This window comes from Hordeum vulgare, chromosome 7H (assembly GCF_904849725.1).
Source record: "Hordeum vulgare subsp. vulgare chromosome 7H, MorexV3_pseudomolecules_assembly, whole genome shotgun sequence".
Lineage (NCBI taxonomy): Eukaryota > Viridiplantae > Streptophyta > Magnoliopsida > Poales > Poaceae > Hordeum > Hordeum vulgare.
In genome coordinates, this window is record NC_058524.1 from 70841384 (window position 1) to 70866056 (window position 24673).

At 47.0% G+C, this 24673-nt stretch overlaps 1 protein-coding gene across 2 annotated transcripts; it reads right to left on the reverse strand.

Annotated features, from left to right (window-relative positions):
• Positions 1-9226: 9226 nt before the first annotated feature.
• Positions 9227-23164, reverse strand: LOC123413608 (choline/ethanolaminephosphotransferase 1-like). Of its 2 annotated transcripts, none has more exons than XM_045106545.1 (18): positions 23161-23164; positions 18419-18428; positions 18284-18334; positions 18062-18139; positions 17291-17366; positions 17186-17208; positions 16981-17081; positions 16251-16345; positions 16078-16152; positions 15787-15856; positions 15406-15469; positions 14539-14579; positions 14366-14450; positions 10362-10424; positions 10212-10270; positions 10065-10117; positions 9844-9916; positions 9227-9738 (listed from the first exon to the last, which is right to left on the reverse strand). In XM_045106545.1, exons 2-18 carry the CDS (start codon positions 18419-18421, stop codon positions 9717-9719), a joined length of 1032 nt encoding a protein of 343 aa, XP_044962480.1. In that variant the 5' UTR covers positions 18422-18428; positions 23161-23164; the 3' UTR covers positions 9227-9716. The 2 variants fall into 2 exon arrangements, with proteins under 2 accessions (XP_044962480.1, XP_044962479.1); XM_045106544.1 differs by lacking the exon at positions 23161-23164 and adding an exon at positions 19677-19944.
• Positions 23165-24673: the final 1509 nt, after the last annotated feature.

Here is a 24673-nt window from a genome sequence, read left to right on the forward strand (position 1 = left end):
TCTCTCTTCGATCTTCAATACAAAGTTCTCCATGATCTTCATGGAGATCTATCCGATGTAATCCTCTTTGGCGATGTGTTTGTCGAGATCCGATGAATTGTGGATTTGTGATCAGATTATCTATGAATTATATTTGAGTCTTTGCTGATTTCTTATATGCATGATTTGATATCCTTGTAAGTCTCTCTGAGTCTTGGGTTTTGTTTGGCCAACTAGATCTATGATTCTTGCAATGGGAGAATTGCTTGGTTTTGGGTTCATACCGTGTGGTGACCTTTCCCAGTGACAGAAGGGGTAGCAAGGCACGCATCATGTTGTTGCCATCAAGGGTAACAAGATGGGCTTTTATCATAGATATGAGATTGTCCATCTACATCATGTCATCTTGCTTAAGGCGTTACTCTGTTCTTTTGGACTTAATACACTAGATGCATGCTGTATAGCGGTGGACGTGTGGAGTAATAGTAGTAGATGCAAAAAGTATCGGTCTACTTGTTTTAGACGTGATGCCTATAGATATAATCATTGCCTTAGATAACGTCACGACTTGGGCGGTTCTATCAATTGCTCGACAGTAATTCGTTCACCCACCGTCTACTTGCTTTCATGAGAGAATCCACTAGTGAACACTACGGCCCCCGGGTCTATTCACAACTATCGTTTCCACTTTCACTTTTACTTTGCTTGTTTACTTTGTTGCTTTCAGTTCTCACTTTGCAAACAATCTATAAGGGATTGACAACCCCTTCATAGCATTGTGTGCAAGCTCTTTGTGTTTGTGCAGGTACTTGTGACTTGACGAGATCTTCCACTGGTTCGATACCTTGGTTCTCAAAACTGAGGGAAATACTTACCGCCGATGTGCTACATCACCCTTTCCTCTTCAAGGGAACACCAACGCAAGGCTCCAAGGCTGCGGGGAAATCCTTTGCATATTTTGGAAGGAAGTCCCTAAAGGCGTAGCCGTAGCAGCAGGATTCCTGGCGCCGTACCAGGGAAGGTCTGTTGTCGCAGTAGCACCCCCTCCACCCTGAGGCAATGGATCTTGCGATGCAGTAAAGTTGGTTGTGTCCTCCAACATGTATGACTACGCACCGTTAGGCCATTTGTTTAGGGAGATCGGTTTCAAGCTTAGTACCTAGTTTATCCAGGTTGGAGTAGTTCATGTATCACGTGATTGCAATGAATCAGCGCATGTTTGCATAAGGGACAAAAATTGCAATTTGGCCAGCCACGACGTTGTAGCATGTGTGTCGTCCAAATGTTATTGTTGATTGCCATCCATGCGAAGAACTTACATTTAGGAGGCGCCCAAATCTTCCAAACGGTCGAGATCATGGCCATGTCAGTATGGCCCAAGAATTGCGGCTTGTAGGCCATCGCGGTCGAGTAGAGTCCTCAGTAGTGAATTTCCATGTTATGGTGTCACATGTGTGGACGTCGAGGTGGACATGGGATACCCTCTCCCAAAAGGAGACAAACTTAGAGAGGTGTTCGACGGTGATGCCCTGGAGAATATCGACTTGAGAAGTTCAGTAGTTGCCTTGCAGATTTTAGCAGCAATTCTTCTTCTTCGACAAGCCAAAGATTTTAGGAGCCAAGGCCTAATCCCATCAAGCCAAGGAGACTCCTAGAACTTGGCATGCATGCCATCCCCAACTTGGACCTTGGTAGAAATAGCAGAGATATTTCCAGTCATCATCATCACAAGGGGTTCCCAAGCCAACCCATGGTTTGTTTGGCTGAAGCCACTCGGCTCACAACCACCTGAAGCGAAGGGCAATGGCAAACTTGTCGAGATTTAGGATTCCAAGACCTCCATGCAGCTTGGACTTGAACACTTGTTCCCAATTTATCTTGCATTTTCCGCATGTGACCTTATCACAAACCTGCCCAAAGAAAAGCACGTCAGAGGGCATCAATCTTCTTCTTAACCTCGGCCGGTAAATGTAACACCGTCATGTAGTAGATAGCGATCGATGTGAGGACTAACTTGACCAAGATCGCGTGAACCGCCGAGGCAATATTCCTTCCCACCAAGGAGTGAGCTAACTCGCCACCTTGTCCTCGGGGGGTTGGTAGTGAATTCTCTTCAGCTTCTTGACAGATAGAGGCAACCCAAGATATTTCATCAGAAAGAAGGAACTTTTGGCCAGGAAGGATTGGAGGATATTCGTTGGATCAACATTTTCACAACGGATTGGGGCGACAAAACTTTTTGAGCAATTTGTGACAAGTCTGGTGGCATCCCCGAAGTGTTTAAGAGTTCGACGAAAAATTGGGCGTCCTCCTTAACGTGCGCAAGAAAAATAGCGACGACGTCCGCTTAAAGTGAAGCACGGATAGACATGGCATTTCCACCAAGGGGATGAAGATTGCTCTGAGTCGTGCTCTGAGCAAGGATGTGATCGCAAGGATGTGATGCAACACGTTGATGGCGAGCACGAATAACAAGGGGAATAGGGGGTATTCCTACCTCAACCCACGACCAAGCTTCATGGGGTCGCCCGACACACCACTAAGCAGAAAATGAAGCCAATGATAAGAGTGTTGAAACCCAATCTCTAAAGCGAGGCGGAAACCAAGGTTCCAAAATAGGCTGAGGAAGAAACATGCATTTATGTCATGCCATGAATGAAACACGACTATTGCGTTTCAAAAAAAAGAGAATCAAGCCCCCTCTCTCTCCCCCCAAGTCAGCTTCTAGCAACACCGTCATCCAACCTCAGGATGGCCTCGGCTCGCAAGGGCACCGATGGCCGGAGCGCACAAGGAGACGGCACCTGCGCAGCTGCGCCTCTCGCGACAATGAGCCCGAGGCGAAGCGTACGTTGCCCAACGCGTGCGCGAGACTAACCCGCCAAGGTCGACATCATCAAGCACATCTGTGTCGTATCTCCACCACCAATGCTTCGCAGCCAACCAGATCAACAGATCCGACGAGATCTCCCATGTCGGTGTGCATCTCCATCAACCTCGCCACCGCCCTGTCACCACCTATGCTGGCATCTGTTAGAGTTATAATATAAGTCATGTACCCTTTTTTATTTATCCCAATATATAAGGGGTTTCCTGCATATAGTCCACCACATGTGCATGTATATATACCGGCCTATGGCCTCATGGGAATACAAGTTGCATATTCCTAACATCGTATTAGAGCTAGGTCAATTTTTTTGCACGCTGCAACTCGTGCGATTGATCCCGATCTCAGCTGCCGGCCTCGATCTCCTCGTCCCGCTCGAGCTCCTCATCCCCGACTCTCGCTTGAAGCTCCCGGTCCAGCGCGTCCTCCACGCGCCGCCGGATTCGGCCGTCACCGCTACCGCTCGAAGCTACCGGTCCAGCGCATCTTCCACGCGCCGCCGGATTCGCCCGTCACCACTCCAGGTTGATCTCCAGAAGAGGCTCTGCTCCCAGACCCGCGCGGCCAGATCCGCCTAATTCTCTGCTCCCGGTCGTGCTCTCCAGGCCGCACCGCCTTCCACACACTCCCGATCGGATCAGCCGCCGTCGCCTCCAGCCGCCGCCGCCTCATCCCGCTCGATCTCGCACCGGCCCTTCTGGTCCAGCCGCTGGATCCCGCTGGATCTTTCCGTCGGCCCTGCTGGTGATTCTGCTCAGGTCGATCTGATCTGCTTCTGACTCCCGTCGGTTCAAAACAATGGTCTACACCAGCATGCAACGTTGCAGTCCCTTGCTTCTCGTGACTCCTGGCGGATGTGCTGGTAGTTCTTCTGTTGCTCCTGCGAGCTCTACATATGGTGATTGTCACTCTACACCGACTCCTCTCGCGACTTTCTTCGATGCATGTCGCTCTTCCCCGACACCTCTCGCGACTTTCACCGGTTGTCCTGGTGCCTATGACTCCATGGACCGCTCTTCGTCCACGTGTCTTCCCTTTACGCTTGGTGCTTGTCTGCACACGGCCTCGTCTTCTCCACCGGCCTTTGCTGATGATACTCGACATGCTACACCGCCATATTTAGCGGCTTCCACAGGTGGTGGTGGCTGCTTCTCTCCTCGTGCCATTACGCCGCCTACTTCATATGTGTACTTCACCGAGGACGAGATTGCGCGAATTCGTGCCCTACTGCTTGCCTTCGACTCTCCGTTGTCGGGTGTGTCTACATCGACATCTTCAGTTGCGCCCCTGACTGAGCAGGAGATTGGACGATTTCAATGTCTGCTAGCTCCATCTGTTGTTTCTTCATCGACAGGTTCTATTGGTTCTGCTACGGACTCTTTTGGCATTGTGAGACCACCTTCTACACACGCAGGTACATCTCCGTGGGTTCTTGATACTGGAGCATCTTTTCATATAACTCATGATTCATCCACTCTGTCATCTACTCGATCTCTTGATTCTCCTGTTCATGTTCTTACTGCTGATGGTACTTCTCTCCCGGTTACTGGATGAGGCACTCTTAGCACTTCATCTTTTCATGTTCCCGATGTTGCTCATGTTCCTCGGCTTACCATGCACTCCTTTCTGGTGGCCAGATTGTTGACTCTGATTGTCAGGTCATTCTTGACTTTGACTCATGTTCAGTTCTCGACCGTCACACTGGTGCTCTTCTTGGTGTTGGCCCCCGGCGCCGTGACTCTCAGGGTCTCTGGGAGCTTGACTGGCTTCACCTTCCATCCGCTGCCACCGCAACCAGTCTCTCCTCCTCTGTTGCCTTGTCTACCGGCTCTTTTCAAGAGTGGCATCATCGTCTGGGTCATTTATGTGGCTCTCGTCTCTCATCCTTAGTTCGACGTGGTCTTCTTGGATCCGTCTCCGGTGGTGTGTCTTTAGACTGTCAAGGTTGCCGGCTTGGTAAACAGGTTCAGTTACCTTATCCTCATAGCGAGACTGTGTCTCAATGTCCTTTTGACCTTGTTCACTCGGATGTTTGGGGTCCAGCCCCCTTTTCCTCGAAGGGAGGCCACCGCTACTATATTATCTTTATAGATGATTTCTCTCGATACACGTGGATCTATTTTATGTCTTCTCGTAGTGAGGTATTATCTATCTATAAGCGTTTTGTTGCCATGGTTCACACTCAGTTCTCTACGCTTATTCGTGTGTTTCGTGTTGACTCTGCTGGAGAGTATATCTCCAAGATGTTGCGTGGATTTCTCGCTGAGCAGGGTACACTTGCTCAGTTCTCTTGTCCTCGTGCTCATGCTCAGAATGGTGTGGCTGAGCGCAAGCATCGTCACCTTCTTGAGACGACTCGTGCGATGATGATTATTGCCTCTCTCTCCCACCTCATTTCTGGGTGAGGCCGTCTCTACCTCCACCTATCTCATCAATCTACAACCTTCTACTGCTCTACAGGGTGGTGTTCCTTTTGAGCATATTTTTGATCGTTCTCCCGATTATTCGATGCTTTGCCTGTTTGGTTGTGTTTGCTATGTTCTTCTTGCCCCTCACGAACGCACCAAACTGACCGCTCAGTCTGTTGAGTGTGTCTTCTTAGGCTACAGTGATGAGCATAAGGGCTATCGTTGTTGGGAACCTATCGGTCGTCGGATGCGTATCTCTCAGGATGTGACTTTTGACGAGTCTCGTCCCTTCTACCCACACCCATCTTCCTCGACCTTTTCAGTGGAGGATATCTCTTTCCTCACTTTTTCTGATACACCTCTCAACCCCATCGCGCCTTTGCCTATTCGTTCTGCTCCCTCTGCTTCTCTACCTCTTGTCGATTTTCTACCACCATCTCCCACGGTTTCCTCTCCTGACATGTCACCGGATTCTGCACCTTCATCTCCGGTGACTTCTACGTCTTCACCCCCCGATTCTACCTTGGCGATCCCCCTTGCATTGTTTCATCTTTTCCTCAGTGTTACACTCGTCGTTCACGTCATGTGGATGCCTCTGACGATGCCTCTGCGGATGTGCCGTCATCCTCATCTCGGCCTCCCTATGCCTTGCGTTCTCGCCCTCGTCCGCCCGTTGATCGTCTTGGATTTCCCACCGTTGGTGCTGCTGTTCTTGAGCCGACTTCCTATCGTGAGGCTGTTGTTCATCTTGAATGGCAATTTGCGATGGCAGAGGAGATTGTTGCTCTTGAACGCACTGGTACGTGGGATCTTGTTTCCCTTCCTGCCGGAGTCCGTCCCATCACTTGTAAGTGGATTTACAAGGTTAATACTCGATCCGATGGTTCTCTTAAGCGTCACAAAGCTCGTCCTGTGTCTCGTGGTTTTCAGCAGGAGCATGGTCGTGATTATGACGAGACTTTTGCTCCTGTGGGCCATATGACCACTGTTCGTACACTTCTTGTCGTGGCCTTTACATGCCACTGGTCGATATCTCAGCTTGATGTTAAGAATGTCTTTCTTCATGGTGAGCTGCGTGAGGAGGTGTACATGCAGCCACCACCTGGGTATTCTCTTCCTGATGGCATGGTATGTCGTCTTCGTCGCTCTCTCTATGGCCTTAAGCAAGCCCCTCGTGCCTGGTTTGAATGTCTTGCCTCTGTGGTGACTGCCGCTGGTTTTTCAGCGAGTGCTCATGATCCAGCATTGTTTATTCACCTTTCTCCTCATGGTCGGACCCTTCTTCTTCTCTATGTTGATGACATGATCATCACTAGGGATGACCCCGAGTTTATTGCCTTTGTAAAGGCCCATCTTAGTGAGCAGTTTCTTATGTCTGATCTTGGACCTCTTCGCTACTTTCTTGGGATTGAAGTCTCTTCTACCTCTCATGGCTTTTTTATATCCCAGGAAAAGTATATCCAGGATCTTCTTGCTTGCGCTGCTCTTACTGATGAGCGCATTGTTGAGACTCCTATGGAGCTCAATGTTCACCTCCGTGCTACTGATGGTGATCCCCTGCCTAACCCGACGTGTTATCGTCATCTTGTTGGCAGTCTTGTCTATCTAGGTGTCACTCATCCGGATATCTCTTATCCGGTTCATATTCTGAGTCAGTTCGTCTCTGCTCCCACATCAGTTCACTATAGTCATCTTCTTCGTGTTCTTCGATATTTTCGGGGCACGATCTCTCATCGTCTACTCTTTTCTCGCTCCAGTTCTTTACAGCTTCAGGCCTATTCAGATGCTACGTGGGCTAGTGATCCTTCAGATCGCCGTTCACTTTCTGCTTACTGTGTTTTTCTTGGTGGTTCTCTCATTGCCTAGAAGACAAAGAAACATATTGCAGTTTCCCGTTCGAGTGCAGAGGCTGAGTTGCGAGTGATAGCTCTTTTGACGGCAGAGGTGACTTGGTTATGGTGGTTACTTCAGGATTTTGGTGTTTCTGTCACTACACCGACTCTGCTCTTATCTGACAATACGGGTTCTATTAGCATTGTGCGCGATCCTGTGAAGCATGAGCTCACCAAGCATATTGGTGTTGATGCTTTCTATGTGCGCGCTGCTGTGCAGGATCAGGTCATTGCTCTTCAGTATGTGCCTTCCGAGTTACAGTTGGCGGATTTCCTGATGAAGGCCCAGATTAAAGCACAACATGGCTTTTATCTCTCCAAACTCAGTGTTGTTCATCCACCATGAGTTTGAGGGGGTGTTAGAGCAACTCTAGCAGACCCTGTATAATCACGACCTGCAAACGCGTTTTGTAGTTCGACGAAGTGGGCTTTTGCGGGACGAAAAGTTGCGCTGCAGAACAGAACCCGCATAATGAAACTGCATAATTTCAAAAATAAACATTCGCGGGCGAAATTAGAACCACAGACATGATCATACAAACTACATTCAGTACTAGAGGGGGGCATCACCTACTGGAGCTCATCGGAGCTCACCAGAGCTACTACCTATCCTACCGCACTACGCAAAATGGAGCTCACCGGAGTCGAGCTCATGCAGTAGTAGATATCCTACATTCAGTCGTCGTCCTCGTCGTCCTTGTCGGAGGAGAGCTCAACGTAGATGCGCTTCTGCGCAGTCGCTTCGCGGAGCCACTGCTCCACCTTGTGGCCGAAGGCGATGGCCGACGCGACACCCTGCTCGTAGAGCACGGTATCGATATCCTCCTCCCTTCGGCGGCGCTGCTGGTCCTCTTCCGCCTTTCGTGCACTCCGTGCCAGCAGCACGGGCAGGAAGCTATCCGCCTCCGCCGGAGGAAGGAAATCCTCCGGTCCTACGACGGCCCGGCACGTCGCTCCGGCACCGCCTCGGCCTTCGGCTCCATCTTCACCGACGGGAGCTCTTCGAGCTCCCTCTTCACCGGTGGGAGGGAGGAGGACGAGCGGGAGCTTGACGCCTCGAATGAGCTGCTGCCGGAGAAGAGGCGGCCGCGCGCGCGGTCGTACTCCTCTGTCTCGCGATGAAGGAGCGACGGCGGCGGCGTCAGGCCCCACCGCGTGTACCGGCGGGCGGCGCGCTTACGGACGGCGTTGGATCTGACGCAACGCGCCCTCTCGGGGTCGTCGTTCCTACGGCTACCGGAGTTGGCGATCAAGGGCGGTGGATTGGAGCGGCTACGCGGCGGAATGGAGGCGCGCAGCGGCGGATTGGAGGCGCCGATAGTGAGGTGGGGGGCTTTTCGCGGCGACGGAGGGATAGAGTTTCGACCCGCATCCAGCGGTCGAACACATAGTTATACCGGTCGAGCGGCCGCGTTTACAGGCCACTGCAAAAAAATTACGGGTCGGGCCACGTTTGCAGTGTCTGCTCTGGCAGGAAAAAGAGCCCAAACCCATATAGTCACCGGAATTTTTGCGGACCGGCCGTTTTGCGGGGTCTGCTAGAGTTGCTTAGAGTTTTCTGCATAAGGGGTTTATCCTTTTGTATTTATCCCAATATATAAGGGGTTTTCTGCATATAGTCCATCACCTGTACATGTATATATACCGGCCTATGACCTCATGAGAATACAAGTTGCATATTCCTAACAGCATCATCCACATCATACGCCCGCGTCCACTTCATGCTCGGCCCTGCATCGTTGTTGCATCATCCACATCATACGCCCGCGTCCACTTCATGCTCGGCCCTGCATCGTTGTTCACAACATCACCTCTTAGACAACCGTTGTTACGGAATGGCGACATCACCTCTTAGACAACCGTTGTTACGGAATGGCGACAGTAACTATGCAAGTGCTCAGTGGCTCCGAAGATGTTGCAAATTTTACAACATGGGTCATGTTGCAGAAAATTAGCCACGCAGGAGATGTTATTGCATTTTTTGCAATGTTACAAAAAATAAAGAAACGGAAAATAAGTCATGGCAGGAGATGTTGCATATTTTGCAATGTTACAGCAAATTAAAGAAAATAACTGAAAATATTAGCATTAATAAAGAATCGCAGGATGTAGAATGAGGTGTCTCAAAACGGTTTGCGCCACCCAAAATTACACTCGCTATCCAGTGATTGCATCCTCTCAAAAGAAAAAGGAGAGTACATCCGATGTGAAGTTCTCTTGTAGTCCAACACATCTTACAAACAAGGGTCATCCCACCATCTAGTTTCAGTTTAGATAGCTACGGCTTCCATATCTCTGTCAACCATGATGTACTTTACACCGACCGCACATGTACATACGCTACTTTAACACAAATCTGCATTGTAGGCCACGCAAGATACATCTATCTGAATTTAACATGATGAATAACCGTCGGCCATGGAGTTCCAAAGGCAGGATTCGTTCAGCATCCATGGCTATGCACTGTTGTAGATTTAGACCTGTGAATGGCAGACAGACAATATCTTGAAGGCAGAATGCTTCACATGTTACGTAGGGATTCAGGCAAATTCAAGCCTCTTTTCTGGTTATCCTGTGAAACAGTAAAAATGGTGTTGAGATATGGTACTTTTTAGAATGGTAAGAAAACACGGGAGATTTCATCATGTCGAAAAAAGAACATGTGAGATTTCCAGACCTGAAGCAATAGATTCCAAGAGCATCCTTGATTTCTTGGCAAACCGAAATGGCAAGATGCATGTAAAGACCCACTGTTACAAATAAATAAGACATGAGACGGTTGGACATCTATATATGACACTTAAGGTTGCAAGAAAGATGCAAAGCTATTCAGCTGAGATGGTCAAACACTTGAGCTTTCAACATTTCAAACTAAATGTTGGGAGTAGAGTGCTTCACCTGAGGTTGCACAATACAGAAGAATAACCAAAAGCTCATCAGCCAAAGGAGTCCTGTCAATAAAAATGACATGTTGTTTAGCTTAACTGCACATAGGTACAGTTCCAACGTCAGCATTACTAGGCATGCAAACATAAAGAAACTTACCCATTGTTAATCTTTGCGGTGAGAGCATTTGCAATAGCAAAAGGAAGAAACACCAGAGCCTGAAATAAGAGATATTTAGTCATTATTTTGAATTAATCTTACACTTCGTATATAGCAGGGCGAAAATATAACACTACACAACAGACATACCATGCACATTCCTGTTTTTAGACCTTTGGGCTCATCACATAAATGAGCAAGTATCATCCTTCCCTATCCATGCAAATCATTTATATTATGGAAAAATAAGTAGCAATTCCAGAAAAAATAAATAAGAATGATCATAGGTTAGTTATGTGCTATCCATGCCACTTTCAAGTTAATCCATAAAAACCTGCCGCATCACAGAAAAGCAACATGCAATAGCACAAATAAAATGGAGACACTGGATGCCACTAGATGCTTATTCAGAAAATGGAGTGCCACTGCATGCAGCACAGGCTCAAGAGTTAAATCTGTGGTCTATGTTAGTTATAAGGTGATTTGCTTGCCCACGTGTCATATCCAACTTGCACACTTATCATGAAGTTTAAGTTTCAGATTAAGTGATACTAGACCGTATCTACACGAATCAATATTTTAGAAAAAAAATAGTTGAAATCAGAATTATACCCTACCTTCTTATTGAAATCAATGGTTAGAAGATGTAGCAACAGATTACATTTGAACTTTTGTTACCATGCTAGCGCTTTCTCCCCCACATGACCCTCCCTGGCGACTCAAGGGAGGGGGGGGGGGGGCACAGTCCTCCCCCATGGCCTCTCTCATCTCACCGCTGCCAAAGGCACCGGCAAAGCTCGGCTGGATCAAGGGACGGCACTGGGCGTTGCATCGATGGTCGTGAGGAGGCAAGTTGGGCGTTCCTTGGGCACGCGGAATCGTGAAGTCCCGACGATGTTCGTGGTGAGGCGGGAGCGGGCTAGTAGCTCCTGGCACGCAAGGTGCCGACACCCACTCTTGGGGCAACATCTGGCCGCCCGAGGCGTTTCTCGATAGATTTGGCAACCCGGGTTCGGCTAGGCCGGTTGCTGCCCGTGGCCGCAACTGGAGGGGTTGGCGGGAGGATGGTGGTGGTGGTGATGATGGTTACGGCCAGCGTAGTCGGGTTCGTGGTGGTGGATGGAGTGCTGGTCGGTGGCAGAGGATTGGGTCCATGTTGACAAGGGCAGGGTGTTGCCCCTCTATTCCGATTGTGCAGTGCTCAAGGGCTTGGGTGGCAGTTGGCGGGTGGTGGAGGTGTCGATGCGGCGGTCAAGACCGATCGATCGACTCATGCTTGAGGTGAGTGACTGCGACCGTGCACGGTCTCCATTTGGACACGGCGAGGATGCTCGCCGCGCGGTCTAGCAGGAGGGTGGTGAAGTCTCGTGCTCATGTGCTTGTCAGACTCGAAGGCCAATGTGTCGTGTTGAGGTCCAGTCACGACGCTTCGGGCGAAAGCCTAATGTCGACTTGGTCGGCAGCGATGATGGTAATGCCTTCGGGTATCATTTACCCTCTTGAAGGCAGCTGTGAAGCTTTCGTCGACCGTTCTTGGTGTGCTCTGTGCGAAAGCCTAAGATCCGTCTCTGGATCAAATGATGACAGCGTCTGCGATGCCAATTTTCTCCCTTGGGGGCGTTGTCTTGGAGCCATCGATCCGCTAATGGTCACTTTGATGTCTCGGTTTGAGCGTGGTGGGTGTGGGGGTGGTGGAACTGATCTGTGGCGGCACTCTTTGCCTTAGTCATCCTGATGTTGTTGGTCAACCTCTCTCTTAGGGGCTCGTGGCGGCAGTGAGGTCTTAGAGTTTGGTGCCTTTGACGACGTTTGAGGTGTGGTTGCCTCGCATAGTGTTCTGGTTCTCTCTTTTTGATATGGTGGCCGTGATGTGGCCCATAGGAGGAGCAGGGCTGTCTAAGCGGAACATTGCCCTTCAGCATGGTTTGCGGCTCTCTAAGGGTGTTTGGTTGGGTTGTGAGCTGCGGAAAAGTTGTTGTGGGCTGTGAGCTGTAGGAAAGCTGATATTGAGTAAAAGCTGTTGTGAGTTGTGTTGTCGTTTGGTAAACTGGCTGCCTGAGCTGTGACTTTTCACTAAGATGTCTGAAATACCCTTGATACGCTGAGAGGGTGTTTATGTACTAAAATATAATGATAATACTCTGATTTGGTAAAAGCTGCCGAGAGGGTGCCAGAGTGCAACCGCCGGTGGTGCACACGAGCGCCAGGAGGGGACAAGCAAGATGGAGGCGAGGGGGCGTGCTCCTGTCACCGACCGAGGAGGCGGTGGCCGGAGGCGAGGGGCCATCGCTAGTCAGGCTCGATGGAGTGGTGGCTGTAGAGAGGGTCCGATCGGGCTCAATGGAGGGGTTGCCGGAGGCAGCGGCGGCTGGAGGTCGGGACGCAAGAACCCTAGCGACGCCGTATGGAACCCAGGAGGTAGAGTTTGTCATCGTCAGCGGCGGGACCTGCAAGAACATCGCACCACCATCGTCGCCGTATGGAACCAATGCCATGGCTGCCGTCGATCACCACCACCACCTCGCTCTGATACCAAATGTTGGCGCAAAAATGGAATCGCGGCTCACCGACGGTCACCGGAGACAAGAAAGAACGGCAAGAGGATGAACACAAAAGATTTGGAGGCGCACAAACACCCTACCGCACCGACGGCCTTTTCTGTTTTTCTCCAAGAGTTCGAACTCGATTCTCGGGTTACAACACATAGGAGGGAGGGGGACTTGTACGCGCGCGCACTGACACACCACGTCGTGCTCGGCGCACCCTGCTCGCACGATCTCCACAACACGCGCTCCACGGCTTGCACGCCCGTCATGCTCGTACGCGCACGACGTAGCCGGTTCCAGCGCCCTGACGCGATCACCCCTCCGAGCTTGTCGCCAACTAACTCACGCACGCACACACAAGCACATAAACACACGTCTGTGACCTGCACGGACCGCACCTAGCGCACACGCGCCGGTCGCTACTAAGCCGGTCACGGCTTATTCCTAACACGCATTTCCTTCTGTTGTTGCTATGTTCCCTCTTGTGTGTGTTGGGTGCTACCTTTTGGCTTTTGTAGCTGTTGTTTTGTATCTCGCTCTTGTTTATGAAAATGAAAATGGTTCAGGACGGCTTTTACCTGCAGTAACAGCTTAAAAAAAACATTTGAACATTTGTAATTTGTTTGATGTACATAGTTATATAGTTTCCTCACAATCAGAACAGTAATACACTAATAAGAGTGCACTATGTGGCATATGCTGAAGTTGTGTAGTCTACTTCCAGTAGCAATCTGAACTACCAAGATAGCAACACTTGGACAATCATTTCATCTGGGTGTTTTTGTTGAGCTTCATGCACTAGTTAACGCAACCAAAAGTCTGAACTAGTGGAAAGGGCTAGGCAACCCACATATACACTTCAACACCCCCTCTCACATGTTTAGCAGGAAGTCAACACGTGAATGGACTCAGAGTTATGGCTCAAGAGGCCTATATTTGGACACAGATCGGGCAACAACAATATTTGATAAATTGCGAAAGCCAAGGCTTGAACTCAAGACCTTAGGCTTTAGTGCCATGTTAAGCTTCATTCAACAGCCAACGCAACCAAAAGTTGCCAAGACTTGAACTCAAGACCTTAGGCTCTAGTACCATGTTAAGCTTCATTCAACAGCCAACGCAACCAAAAGTCAGAACTTATGGAAAGGGCTAAGCAATCCATAGATACACTTCAACAGTTTTAATACTTGGTCAGTTCAAAATTAAATCCATGCCAGGGAAAAAAAGAGATTGCCGACTCTCTGGAAGTCATTTCGTCTGGATGTTTTAATGCTTGGTCAGTTCAGAGTTAAACCCATGCCAGGGGAAAAAGGTACAGCCTGCTTTTTGGAAGGCAGACGAACTTGTGGTGCACTGGATCCACATCTAGAAGTAAAAAAAAACATCCAACATGCAAATACCATGGAGCTTGTGAACCCTAACATTTTCTCCTTCTTTTCACAATGCATAATTGTATATATGCAATGTTACTGTGTTTTGGAAGGAAAAGTAGACAGACACCGTGCGATTTAGCAGGACCAATTTCGTAATATGAAAGCACATTATTCCATATTACTAACTACTCAGCAAGTCAGCGTCAAGGAACCCAACAACAGAAAAGGAACTTACAACCAAATATCCAAAAGCAGAACCAGTTCCGATCACAAGCAAATGTGGCTGGTTCCTCATGATATCTGAAGGAGAGAGATAACACCTACACAACAAGATAAATAAAACTAGCATTACATTCAGAGAGTAATATTTTGTACAATAAACAGTGAGTAGACTTTTTGATCGCATACCATACAGCAACTCCAGCTAACAGCGCAATAAACGGAAGAAGCTGCAGCCCAAATGTAAAATACAAGCATTAAAATGTGCATGGTTGTAAGAAAACAAAGCAAAAAATCAGCATTGTTCTTGTAAATAAGGTTTCAGCTTCCCAGGTTGAATTAAATATTTAAAATAATCAAATGGAACTTGGACTGATCGAATGCAGAATATTTGTAAGAGCTGCACCTGTCCAAGATAAAATAATGGCTACAAAATTATACCCAACAGCTAAGACCTGACTTTGCCATTTTAGATGCTCTAGTTATAAGCTTTGGGGGAACTAGTTGTTTATAGACTTGTTTGCTCTGGCTTAAATATAGACTTCATACTTGCGACTACATCACTCTTCTTGCTCTTCCTTTGTGAGCATTGTCTCCTTATTTTGGTCCCTTGGACCTTTCTTTGCAATCTTGTTTATTTTTTGATCTTCCATTTCTAACTCTCCTTCTGTCCTTGGGGGTGCCCCCCCCCAACTCCATGGATTGTACATTGTAACCATTTTCTTTTTTAATATAGCACAGTAGGAGCCTCTCCTTCTGTTTTAAGTTTTTTTAAAACCTAACTGTTTCTGCAAGATTATGAATTTGTAATTTTGTTTTCTGTATATTTTATCAATAAAATTTCAAATACAAGCTTGATGATAACAAAAACTATTCATATGCACATAGACACAAACTCAAGATTATGCATATCAAATATTCAAATCATTGCTTGCTTCTTGAAGTTCAAATGGATGGATGGCCTAGAGTTTTCAAAAGCACTCTAGTCCAGGAATCTACAACCTCAAAGATTACAGGCTTTAAGTATTTTACATACAAGAAATTCCAAAAACTTACCATTGCTAATGCTAATTCCATGCTCCCTTTCCGTGCATCAACTACCTTTTGGACATTACCAATACTGCATGACAGGAGAATCAGTCATGTGTAAGCAAGAAATATCAGCAAGACATATGTACCACATTGCTGATTATTAGCTTATTGCTCTGGAACTGCTTAGTGTGCATGCAGTAAATGCCCCAATCGGAACAATTGCAAGGGCACTGATTCTTGAAACATGAAGATTCAATTATTTGCAAGCAATTTCACAGCATTTTTGGGTATTAAACGGAGAGAAGAATTGCACGACAGGCATAGGAATCAGTCATTTGTTAACTTCATGTCATGGAGCCATAAAAAAATAACTGGAAAAATAAAATATAAAGGATTTAAACTCACTTGGATCCAACTGTTGGGATTACAGCAAACATGATCATCAGAATCAGCACGATAACATACAAGGGGATTTCTGATACAAGTGAAAGCAACAAATCAGAAACAGTTTCTATTAATAGTCGCGTGGATTACTTGTGTACTACTATGTTGGCAACACTGCTAGCCAATGTAAGTTGTAACTCGCACTCCAGCTGAAAGAGTAAAGTAAATTGTACATACCTATGCTAGCAGTCATTATTGAAATAGAGGAGAAAATAAACAGAAAAGGCATTCGTAGTTCCTAAAGTAACATACCTGGAACAAATGGAAGTGGAACCAAACTAATAAGAGGGAGGGATTTCCGAAAATCTTGTGCCCACCATTCAGCACCTAAATTGGGGAGTAGAATAGCTTATCTTAGAAGAATGTAATAAAACCTAAAGAAACAAAAAGTTATTTGAACATCATGTCTTGCTTAGGTAAATTACCAGTAAAAAAGGTAAAAAGGTGGGCGACATAGATCAGCATCAGGCCTTCTGTTGGTCCATTTATCACAGGAAGAATAAGAGTATTTGTAAAGTAGCTGGCAGCATGAGTAATACTACCGTCAATAAGAGCTTCCAAGAAATTAATGCATTAGCAAATGTGAAAAACAAAACATAAGACGGCAGTCTGAGAGTTCTGGGAGCAAATGTTGAGCTAACCGCTAAGTTTCTTATGTGAAATCAGTGGTTACTAGAAGAATTTACAGAAATTGACGAAATAACATGATAAAGTGAGTGATAAGCATATGGATGCATGTAATGTGCCAATCTGTTATGCAACTATGACAAAAATTGCCTATGCAGGTGCTAGTTACACTGGTGTATGGTCAACACAAGGAGAAAGCACAGTCTAATATCAGAAACATTATGAGCTAGTTGCTTAAAACTCTGGGCTAGATAACTATACTTTTATGGTGCCAAACCTTTCTGAAATGACTCAATGAGGTCTAGCCACATGTAATACATTCGGTTGGCATACACAGAAGTTCACACAGAAAAGATTCAGTAGTATCATCCCACTAAATCAATCGGGTCTTAAACCCATTATTACAGAAGGAAGAATGCAAGATCACAACTGAAGTGCTTTTTGTTTGAACTTTCCGGACAAGAAAAGAGCATCTGTTTTGCATATATCTGAAATATGCTCAGAGCAATTGAGTTCTGAAGGCCTTACTGTTCCCATGTTGCCAGATAAAATGGGACAGCAGCAACCACCCAGTAACAGAATGTCAACCTTCCACACATCAAGGTGCTTCCAAGGGCTAAGGCTTCAAACTAACCACAGTATAAGGATGAACCCAGTCAAGATAAATAAGATAAATATATCTTTAGTTAAGGACAAGGACAAGGTGAAAGGCCTTGAATAAAAAAATCCTTACAGCGCAGGCAAGGGCATCACATCCTGTCAAATGAAAAATTTGAATACTGTAAGACTGAGACGTTGAGAGAGAGAAAGAGAGAGAGAGACGGCAGGAAAAAAATACCATGATCAAAAAGTTCTCCTAGGGGACTTGATGAGCTGGTGCGCCTTGCTTGTTTACCATCAACGGCATCAAAAGTCTAGCAGGCACAATACAATATAGTTGATCAATTCAAACCAGTGAACTAGATGACATGATAATTTCCATTACTTTGCACATGTTGATTTACAAGGAAACAATGACACTACATAGGTGTTATTAATAGTTGCATCAGTCAGATAAAAAAGTTTAGATTCTCGCAAAAAAAATATAAAAAAGTTTCGAAACAACATACTTCAAATTCTCACCAACTAATATTTGTTGCAATCTTTACAACAAAATAGTTCGCCTAAGGGTAAATGTCAGGCTTAATTCTAATCAGAAGTTCAGAACTGCCCACTTAGAGTGGGCCTTCCTCATTCTGTTACCAGAAATAAAGGATTTATGATAAACTGTTCTTCAGTAGTTGGTCTATAGCTATACATTCAACCACTTAATGAAATTACACACTTATATCACTAGGTGGACATGGGTCCTTTCTCAAAAATCAGCCAGGAATACATAATTGTAATATGACAATGAAGCAAATTCCTTGTTTGCCATAGATTGTATGGGTCATGTTATAGTAAGAAATTAAACCAGCGGATAGGCAAGAAAACAAGTTTACAGAAATTAACACACAGAACACTCTTGCTTAAGCAAAATAATGCTCTTTACTAACCATACAGGAGAAGCCATAAAGATCGGAACAAGGAAGAGTTATCTAGTTGGAATCTCAAACTCAGTTTCACACACCTGGTACAAGAAGAGAAGTATTCCATGGGCAAGATGGACCCACCGAGGGGGAGCTGTGTCAAGGTGGGGTGAATAAATCTGTGAAATTAGAGTCATAAGTGGAAAACAAGACATTACGTAAAACGTGGATGCATCATAAGGTAACAACATCAGGATAATAGCAGCAACATATTTAACAGCTCTCTGAAATAAAGAACAAAATAAATTAAGAAAGACACTCACATAGCTAAGCAGCGAAGATGTAAGTAGAAACATAAATCCCATGAGTGTGATCTGAAAATTTGGAGAGGATCACCAGACTGCTCCAAATGAAATGGACCCAAGGAAGAATTGACAATTTACTGATCAATCTCTTACCATGTTTGGTCTATACGTTGGTCCATACATGCAAACGTGGAAAATTATAAATTAGTTCAAGAGCTCTGGTGAAAAGAATAAAATTGAAAGCACTTATTCTCTGTTTGCACAAGACTACAAGTCTATTTGATTATAGAATGTTGATATGTAGCACCAGAAGGTGCAATATCTCAGTTCTCTGACCCTCCTAATGATGTACTCCTAGATACTATGACAGCAGAGAAGTGCGTGTGTTAACAAGTCCCCTTACTGCCAGGACCTAGTGAACAAGATCTCTTCACTGAGGCAGATCACTGGAGGTTGGCAGGCTCCAGGGAGCTCCGAGCATTGTCCTGCATGGCCCCCGCCCTTTTGACCATATCTCTAGTTACCATTTTTTTCTTTTTGTGCGGATGATATCTCTAGTTACCATTACCTCTGTAGTTTTGCTCCTGGTTAGATTTTTTCCTTGTTTGTTTTTTCAAGATCGTTTGTGTTTTTCTCATGGTGGTTGTGTAGCTTTTGCACCATTCGGGTGTTCGTCTTCTAATACAGAAGAGGAGTGTTTCAATGTGTGTTCGAGAAAAAAAAGGTGTAAGATCGACCTTGGTAGTTAGAGTATTAATCTGTAAGATGAAAACAGGGATACCAAGCTTGATTGTTTTGTCACCCCTTGTTCAAGCCCAATCACTTGGCCATTGGTCATACAAGTTAACCAAAAAATCATAGTATAATTTACAGGTAATGAGGTAAAGAGGTGTCACATTCTACACTAGGCAGGCATGTAACCACACTTCTTTTGTTCAAAGCAACTGGCATGGCAAACCACTGACCACCTGATGACACCTGACAAGTTAAAGTAGTAATGTGCCAACAAATTGCAAATAATTGCAGTTTTAGGGAGTTGTGGGGGATTTAGTCATATTAGCCTGCCTCTCATTAAGTTACTGCGTTTAGAGCAACTGGCATGCAAAGCACTGCCTACTGACGGGCTGACAAGTCACAGTCATATACAAACAAATTCGATCCTCTATTAACCTGCCTCTCGCATTAAGTTCAGTGCCTTCCCTTCCTCTATTGAAATGTTCCTTCTAAGCAAGCTTATGAAGCGTCGCCCACAAATTCGATCCTCTTGAGCGCATCTACTGTCCAAGGACTGACTAAACCACAGCCGCCTACTATCCAAGGACTGACTAAACCACAGCCGCCTACTCTAACCAGTAAGTAGTCCGTACACGCCAGAGAAGCGGAATCGAGCGACGGGCAGAGGGGGACTCACGGCATCCAGAGGGGGAAGAGGGTGACGCAGCGGCTCCAGAAGGGCTGCAGCACGTACTTGGCCACCACCGAGTGGTCCTGGCCGCTGTACCTGTAGCGCTTCAGCGTCTCCACGCCGTGCGCGCCGATGTACCCCATCTCCGGCGCGGCGGCGGAGGCGGGCGGAGGGGTTTGGGAGGGCTCTGGATGGAAGGCTCGAGAGGGTGCTGGATCGCGATGCGGTGTGAACCAGTTGGGGGGCTAGGCTGAGGCCGGTGGGGCAGAGAGGGAAGTTGGGAATCCGATGGCGTGGCCTGGTGGGATATTCGAGTCGACCCAGCACGACGACACGCCGTCAGGTCGGCCCAGGGCCCCACCACTTTTGAGCAACGAAGGGAGTTTTTTTTTTTTTGCCTTTTCGGGTTCAGGGGTGGCCGCCACCTGTCCATCCGGTCTTTTTATTTCTGGCCTTTTCGTTTCAGGGAGAGGCACCTCTGTCACGGAATCAAACCCCTCTCTCTCAAAAAAAAAAAAGACTTTCCTTTATTTCAGCTCCGGTTTTCTGAAGAACTCCGATGTTGATGTGCACCTACCAAGTACTCCCTCCGTTTCTAAATATAAGTCTTTGAAGGAATTTTATTTAGAGACTAAGTATAAAGCAAAATGAGTGAACCAATATTCTAAAGTATGTTTATATACATCCGTACGTAGTTACTTAGTAAAATCTCTAAAAAGACTTATACTATTTAGGAACGGATGGAGTAGGAGTGTAGTACCAAGGGAAAGATGCGGAGACGCGTGTCTGGTTTCAAAACTCTCTCGACTGTACACAATACATAGGATAAGGGTTTTTTTGTGAATTTGTTAGGATAAGATCTAAGGGCATCCCTAGTTGCGCCCCCAACAGACCCGTCATGTCATTTTTTTATCGACGACGCTTCAAAGATTCCCTAGTCGCGTTTTTAGGATCTCGTTTTTCGTCGGTTTGATCGTAATTGGCGCCGGCAGACCCAGTCCAAACCCAACGCGCTAGGGGGCGTCGGATGAAGCAAAAAGTCGCGTCGGGCCGCACTGTCGGCGCCACAAGCCGATTTTTCCGTCATTTCTGCCTTTTCCCTCCCTTTCCCTCCCCCATCATACACACACCCGCCATTCCCGCGATTCTCTCCATCTTCTCTCCCCCGCCATATGCCGCCGAAGAAGTACGCCGCCCCTCGCCAAGCCACCCAACCCGTCGTACCAAAGGCGAGGAAGCCGAGGGCGCTGATGCCAAGGCTCGCGGGTTGGACAAATGCATAGTGGAAGGCCGATGTTGAACGGCGGGCGGCGGTGACTATTGATGGGCGGGACAGGCTCATCATGAAGAGAGCCAGGAAAGCGACGGCAACGACGACGACGGCGGAGTAGGAATTGTCGTGTTGCTCGGCCATGGCGAACGAGCGGCTGATCTTTCCGCCTCAACACGCGGGCACGTTTCCACAAGGCGCGTGGAGTAACTAACAGAGCGTCGCGTCGCCGCCTGTCGCCCAACTTCTCGTTGTCAGGGTGGGGCTACGCGCCCTTCTCGCCGGAATACGTCGATGGTGACGCTCTCGACGGCTTCAGCCCAACACCACCTTTCCGCGCACGCATTTTGTGTTCACCGCCGGCCACAACACCCAGTACGACTACTCTCCCGACGTACTTGACCTTCTCAGGACCAACATGGCTGCGAAGAAGCACAACACCGACCCGGAGCTCCTGATGTGAGGAGGTGACACGGCGATGATGGACCTGGAGGTGAAGAAGTGGTACTTGGCGGAGCAGAACCTCATCTTGAAACTCATGCCGGGACCGACGGCGACAACGTCGATGCCGATTGCGACCACATGGCCAACGGCGAGCACTGCGACCCCGCCGCATACGTCGACCTCTCCCACCCTACAGGAGATGAGGAGCTTGCAATTTGAGTCATATGTGTGCGGCTCCTGCCTTTTTGATTGCCGAACTTGATGATAGCCGGCATGTGGTGGTGATTGCCGACTTGTGGCATGATGATCGCCGAACATGTGTCTTTTAGGAAGTGTGAAATAAAACTTTGAATTTTATGTGCGCTGGGTCCGAAACTTGGAGGTGTGACTCGGAACGCAAGCCCTCCCAAACCGAAAAACCTCCGACTGAAACGCCTTAGCGCGTGCGTCGGGTGCGCTGGGGGAGGGGGCAAACGGTTGGAGATGCCCTAACTACCACGATCAGTTAACGGTGCACAAAGCATTTTTTCATGTATAGACGCATGTTCACTTCGAATAGGCGCCTCTTCACAAACCAACGTCTTATGGAGGCGTCTTTTTTGTAAACCGACATCCCAAATAGTCGATTAGGTGTTCAAGTTATAACTTCAAACAAAATTTGATATTATCCAAATTCTTTGATTACAATTGTAGTTAATCTGCACATAATGTAGTAGATGCCACATTACCTTGTGAACCCATATATGAAATTGAGATAGCCACTTCACTTTTTTCTTTTTGCATATAAATTCAATTCGAATTAAGGCATTTTGGTGCCTTTTAAGCGTTTTTGAACTTAATTAATGGCGAGTCTATATTTAATTGATGGTGAATTGCCACGTCCCTGCACCAAGCTTGAAGTTCGCTATTCAGGCAATCACGATAAATCATGCAATTTGTCCCACGACAACCGTTGGCAAAGTAAGATGGCAAAAACCTTCACCCGGTTGTTACAAGCTAAATATAGATGCATCCTTCTTCGAGGAGGAAAGTGGAGCAGTTACAACTATCCTTCGAAACTTTGGCCCTGTTTGGATCCATGAGTTAGAGTTAGAGTTGGTTAGATTGGACCAATCTAACCCCAAAACATCCAAACAGGAAGGGTTAGAGTTGGTTAGATGCATCTAACCCATCCAAAAAAACTAACCCACTCAAGAGGTGCTTATTTGGGTTAGAGTTGGGTTGGGCCCGCAAAGAGTTACTTTTCTCTCTACCTCCACCACACCAAATCATTGATAAAGGAGTCAAATGATTGGAAAAGGTGCATTTATTGACAATCTAACCCTTCGATCCAAACACCTCTTTGGTTAGAGTTAGTTTAGGGTTAGTCCAAGGTTAGAATCTAACTCTAACCTCTAATACAGTTAGAGTATCCAAACAGGGCCTTTTAGTGAGAGGCTGTAGCTGGGGTTGCGGAGCCAATTATGCATATCATGAATGCACCGCGCTTTATGACGAGGCCTAAGCATGTTGTATGATGCGAGTTGTACAAAAGTTCAAATCGAATCGGATTGTCTAGAACTTATCGAGGCTTGCAACAGAAATTCAAATATTTTTAAGCCCTATGCGCGTGTGTTGGCTGATTGCTTCCACGTAGAGCAACTTCAACAAGCGCGGTATCTCAGCGGCGTGTTGAAAAAATGCCACTTTTTCCACGTGCGGACCTGAGTCGGGTGCTCCAGCAAATACGCTAAAATCGCGCGTGTTGTAATGTTGGTTACACTCGCGGAGCAAAACGGCATCCAGCGCTGGTTATTTTGGGCGCCCGCTCCCGCGCGTTGAACAACAACCATTTGTGCGCGCAAGACCTACTGCCTCTCCGGCCGCCCCGCCTATGCCCCGCCCCGCGTCGCCACCGATGAAACCGACCGATGGAACGCACCGGTGACATCCCCCAACCCTCCCTACACCCTCGACCCCTCCACCGATATCGCCAGCGCAAGCCCTAGCGTGTTGTTGAGCTGTGACTTCGCCGCTGGCGCCCCTCCTCCTAGCAGCGGCCTCACGCGCGGCTTGTGCATAGTGCCATTGACGACCGCGCTGGGTGGCGTCACGCCGCCGCCCTCTGCGAAGCGATCGAATGCGGCGTCGGTGATGACGGAGACGATGTCCTGAAAGAAGAAGGCAACAGACGACGCTACTAGGCACGCATGTGTTTGGCTGCTCGCGCGCTGCTTCCTGCAGCACATGTTGGAGTGGTTTCGCCGCGTCCTTTTTTGTGGCGCCTGCTGGAGCAGGTGCCATGCCGCGCGCTAAAAAGGCAATTTCAACCTTGTAAAGTATTTTAGCATGTCGCGTCGTTGCGTGCGTATTGGAGTTACTCTTAGCTTACGACATCTGTGGATGTACCTCCTGCAGTGCAACAATTGTTGGCAAATAATAAAACAGGGTTTCAAGAGCCTAAAACAATGCTTCCTCATAGAGCCTTAAATCACTCCATTCATCTAGTCCCTCATGCTGTACCAGTCAAATGCAGGCCCTACACATATTCTCCACTACAAAAGGATGACATTGAAAGGCAAGTGGCAGAGATGTTGAAAGCTGGTTTGATCACACCCAACATCAGTCCTTTTGCTTCTCTTGTTCTTTTGGTTAAAAAAAGGATGGTACCTGGAGGTTCTGTGTAGACTACAGAAGGTTAAATGCTCTAACTATTAAAAATAAATTTCCTCTGCATGTGATTGATGAGTTACTGGATGAATTGGGGGGGCTCTAAATGGTTCTCCAAGTTGGACCATAGAGCTGGATACCATCAGATTAGGATGAAGGAAGAGGATGAGTTTAAAACTGCTTTTTAAAACACATCATGGGCAATTTCAGTTCACAGTAGTTCCTTTTGGTTTGGCCACAGCTCCACGGACATTTCAATGTGTAATGAATTTTGTATTTGCTAACCCCAACTAGAAGTATGTGTTAGTCTTCATGGATGACATTTTGGTTTTCAGTGAAACCTTTGAGGAACACCTGGACCATCTATAGTCTGTGTTTGATATTTTCAAAGAACATCAGTTATATGTAAAGGAATGCAAATGTGCTTTTGCTCAGCAATCCATGGAGTACTTGGGTCACATTATATTTGAGGAGTGGCAACCGATCCTGCTAAGAGTGAAGCTATGCTCAAATGGCATGTCCCAGCAACAGTTACTGAACTGAGGGGTTTCCTTGGCCTAACTGGATATTACAGAAAGTTTGTCTAGAACTATGGGCTGTTAGCAAAACCTCTCACTTCTTTTCTCAAGAAACAAGCTTT

What these genes read in the sequence shown, in the direction of transcription:
- LOC123413608 (XM_045106544.1), bottom strand. Translation starts at nt 19,813, where the DNA reads ATGGGGTACATCGGCGCGCACGGCGTGGAGACGCTGAAGCGCTACAGG. An exon ending in CATCTTCGCTGCTTAGCTAT is followed by an intron (nt 18,140 to 18,283) that starts GTGAGTGTCTTT and finishes CTAATTTCACAG; the next exon opens with ATTTATTCACCCCACCTTGA. An exon ending in TACTTCTCTTCTTGTACCAG is followed by an intron (nt 17,367 to 18,061) that starts GTGTGTGAAACT and finishes TGTGCCTGCTAG; the next exon opens with ACTTTTGATGCCGTTGATGG.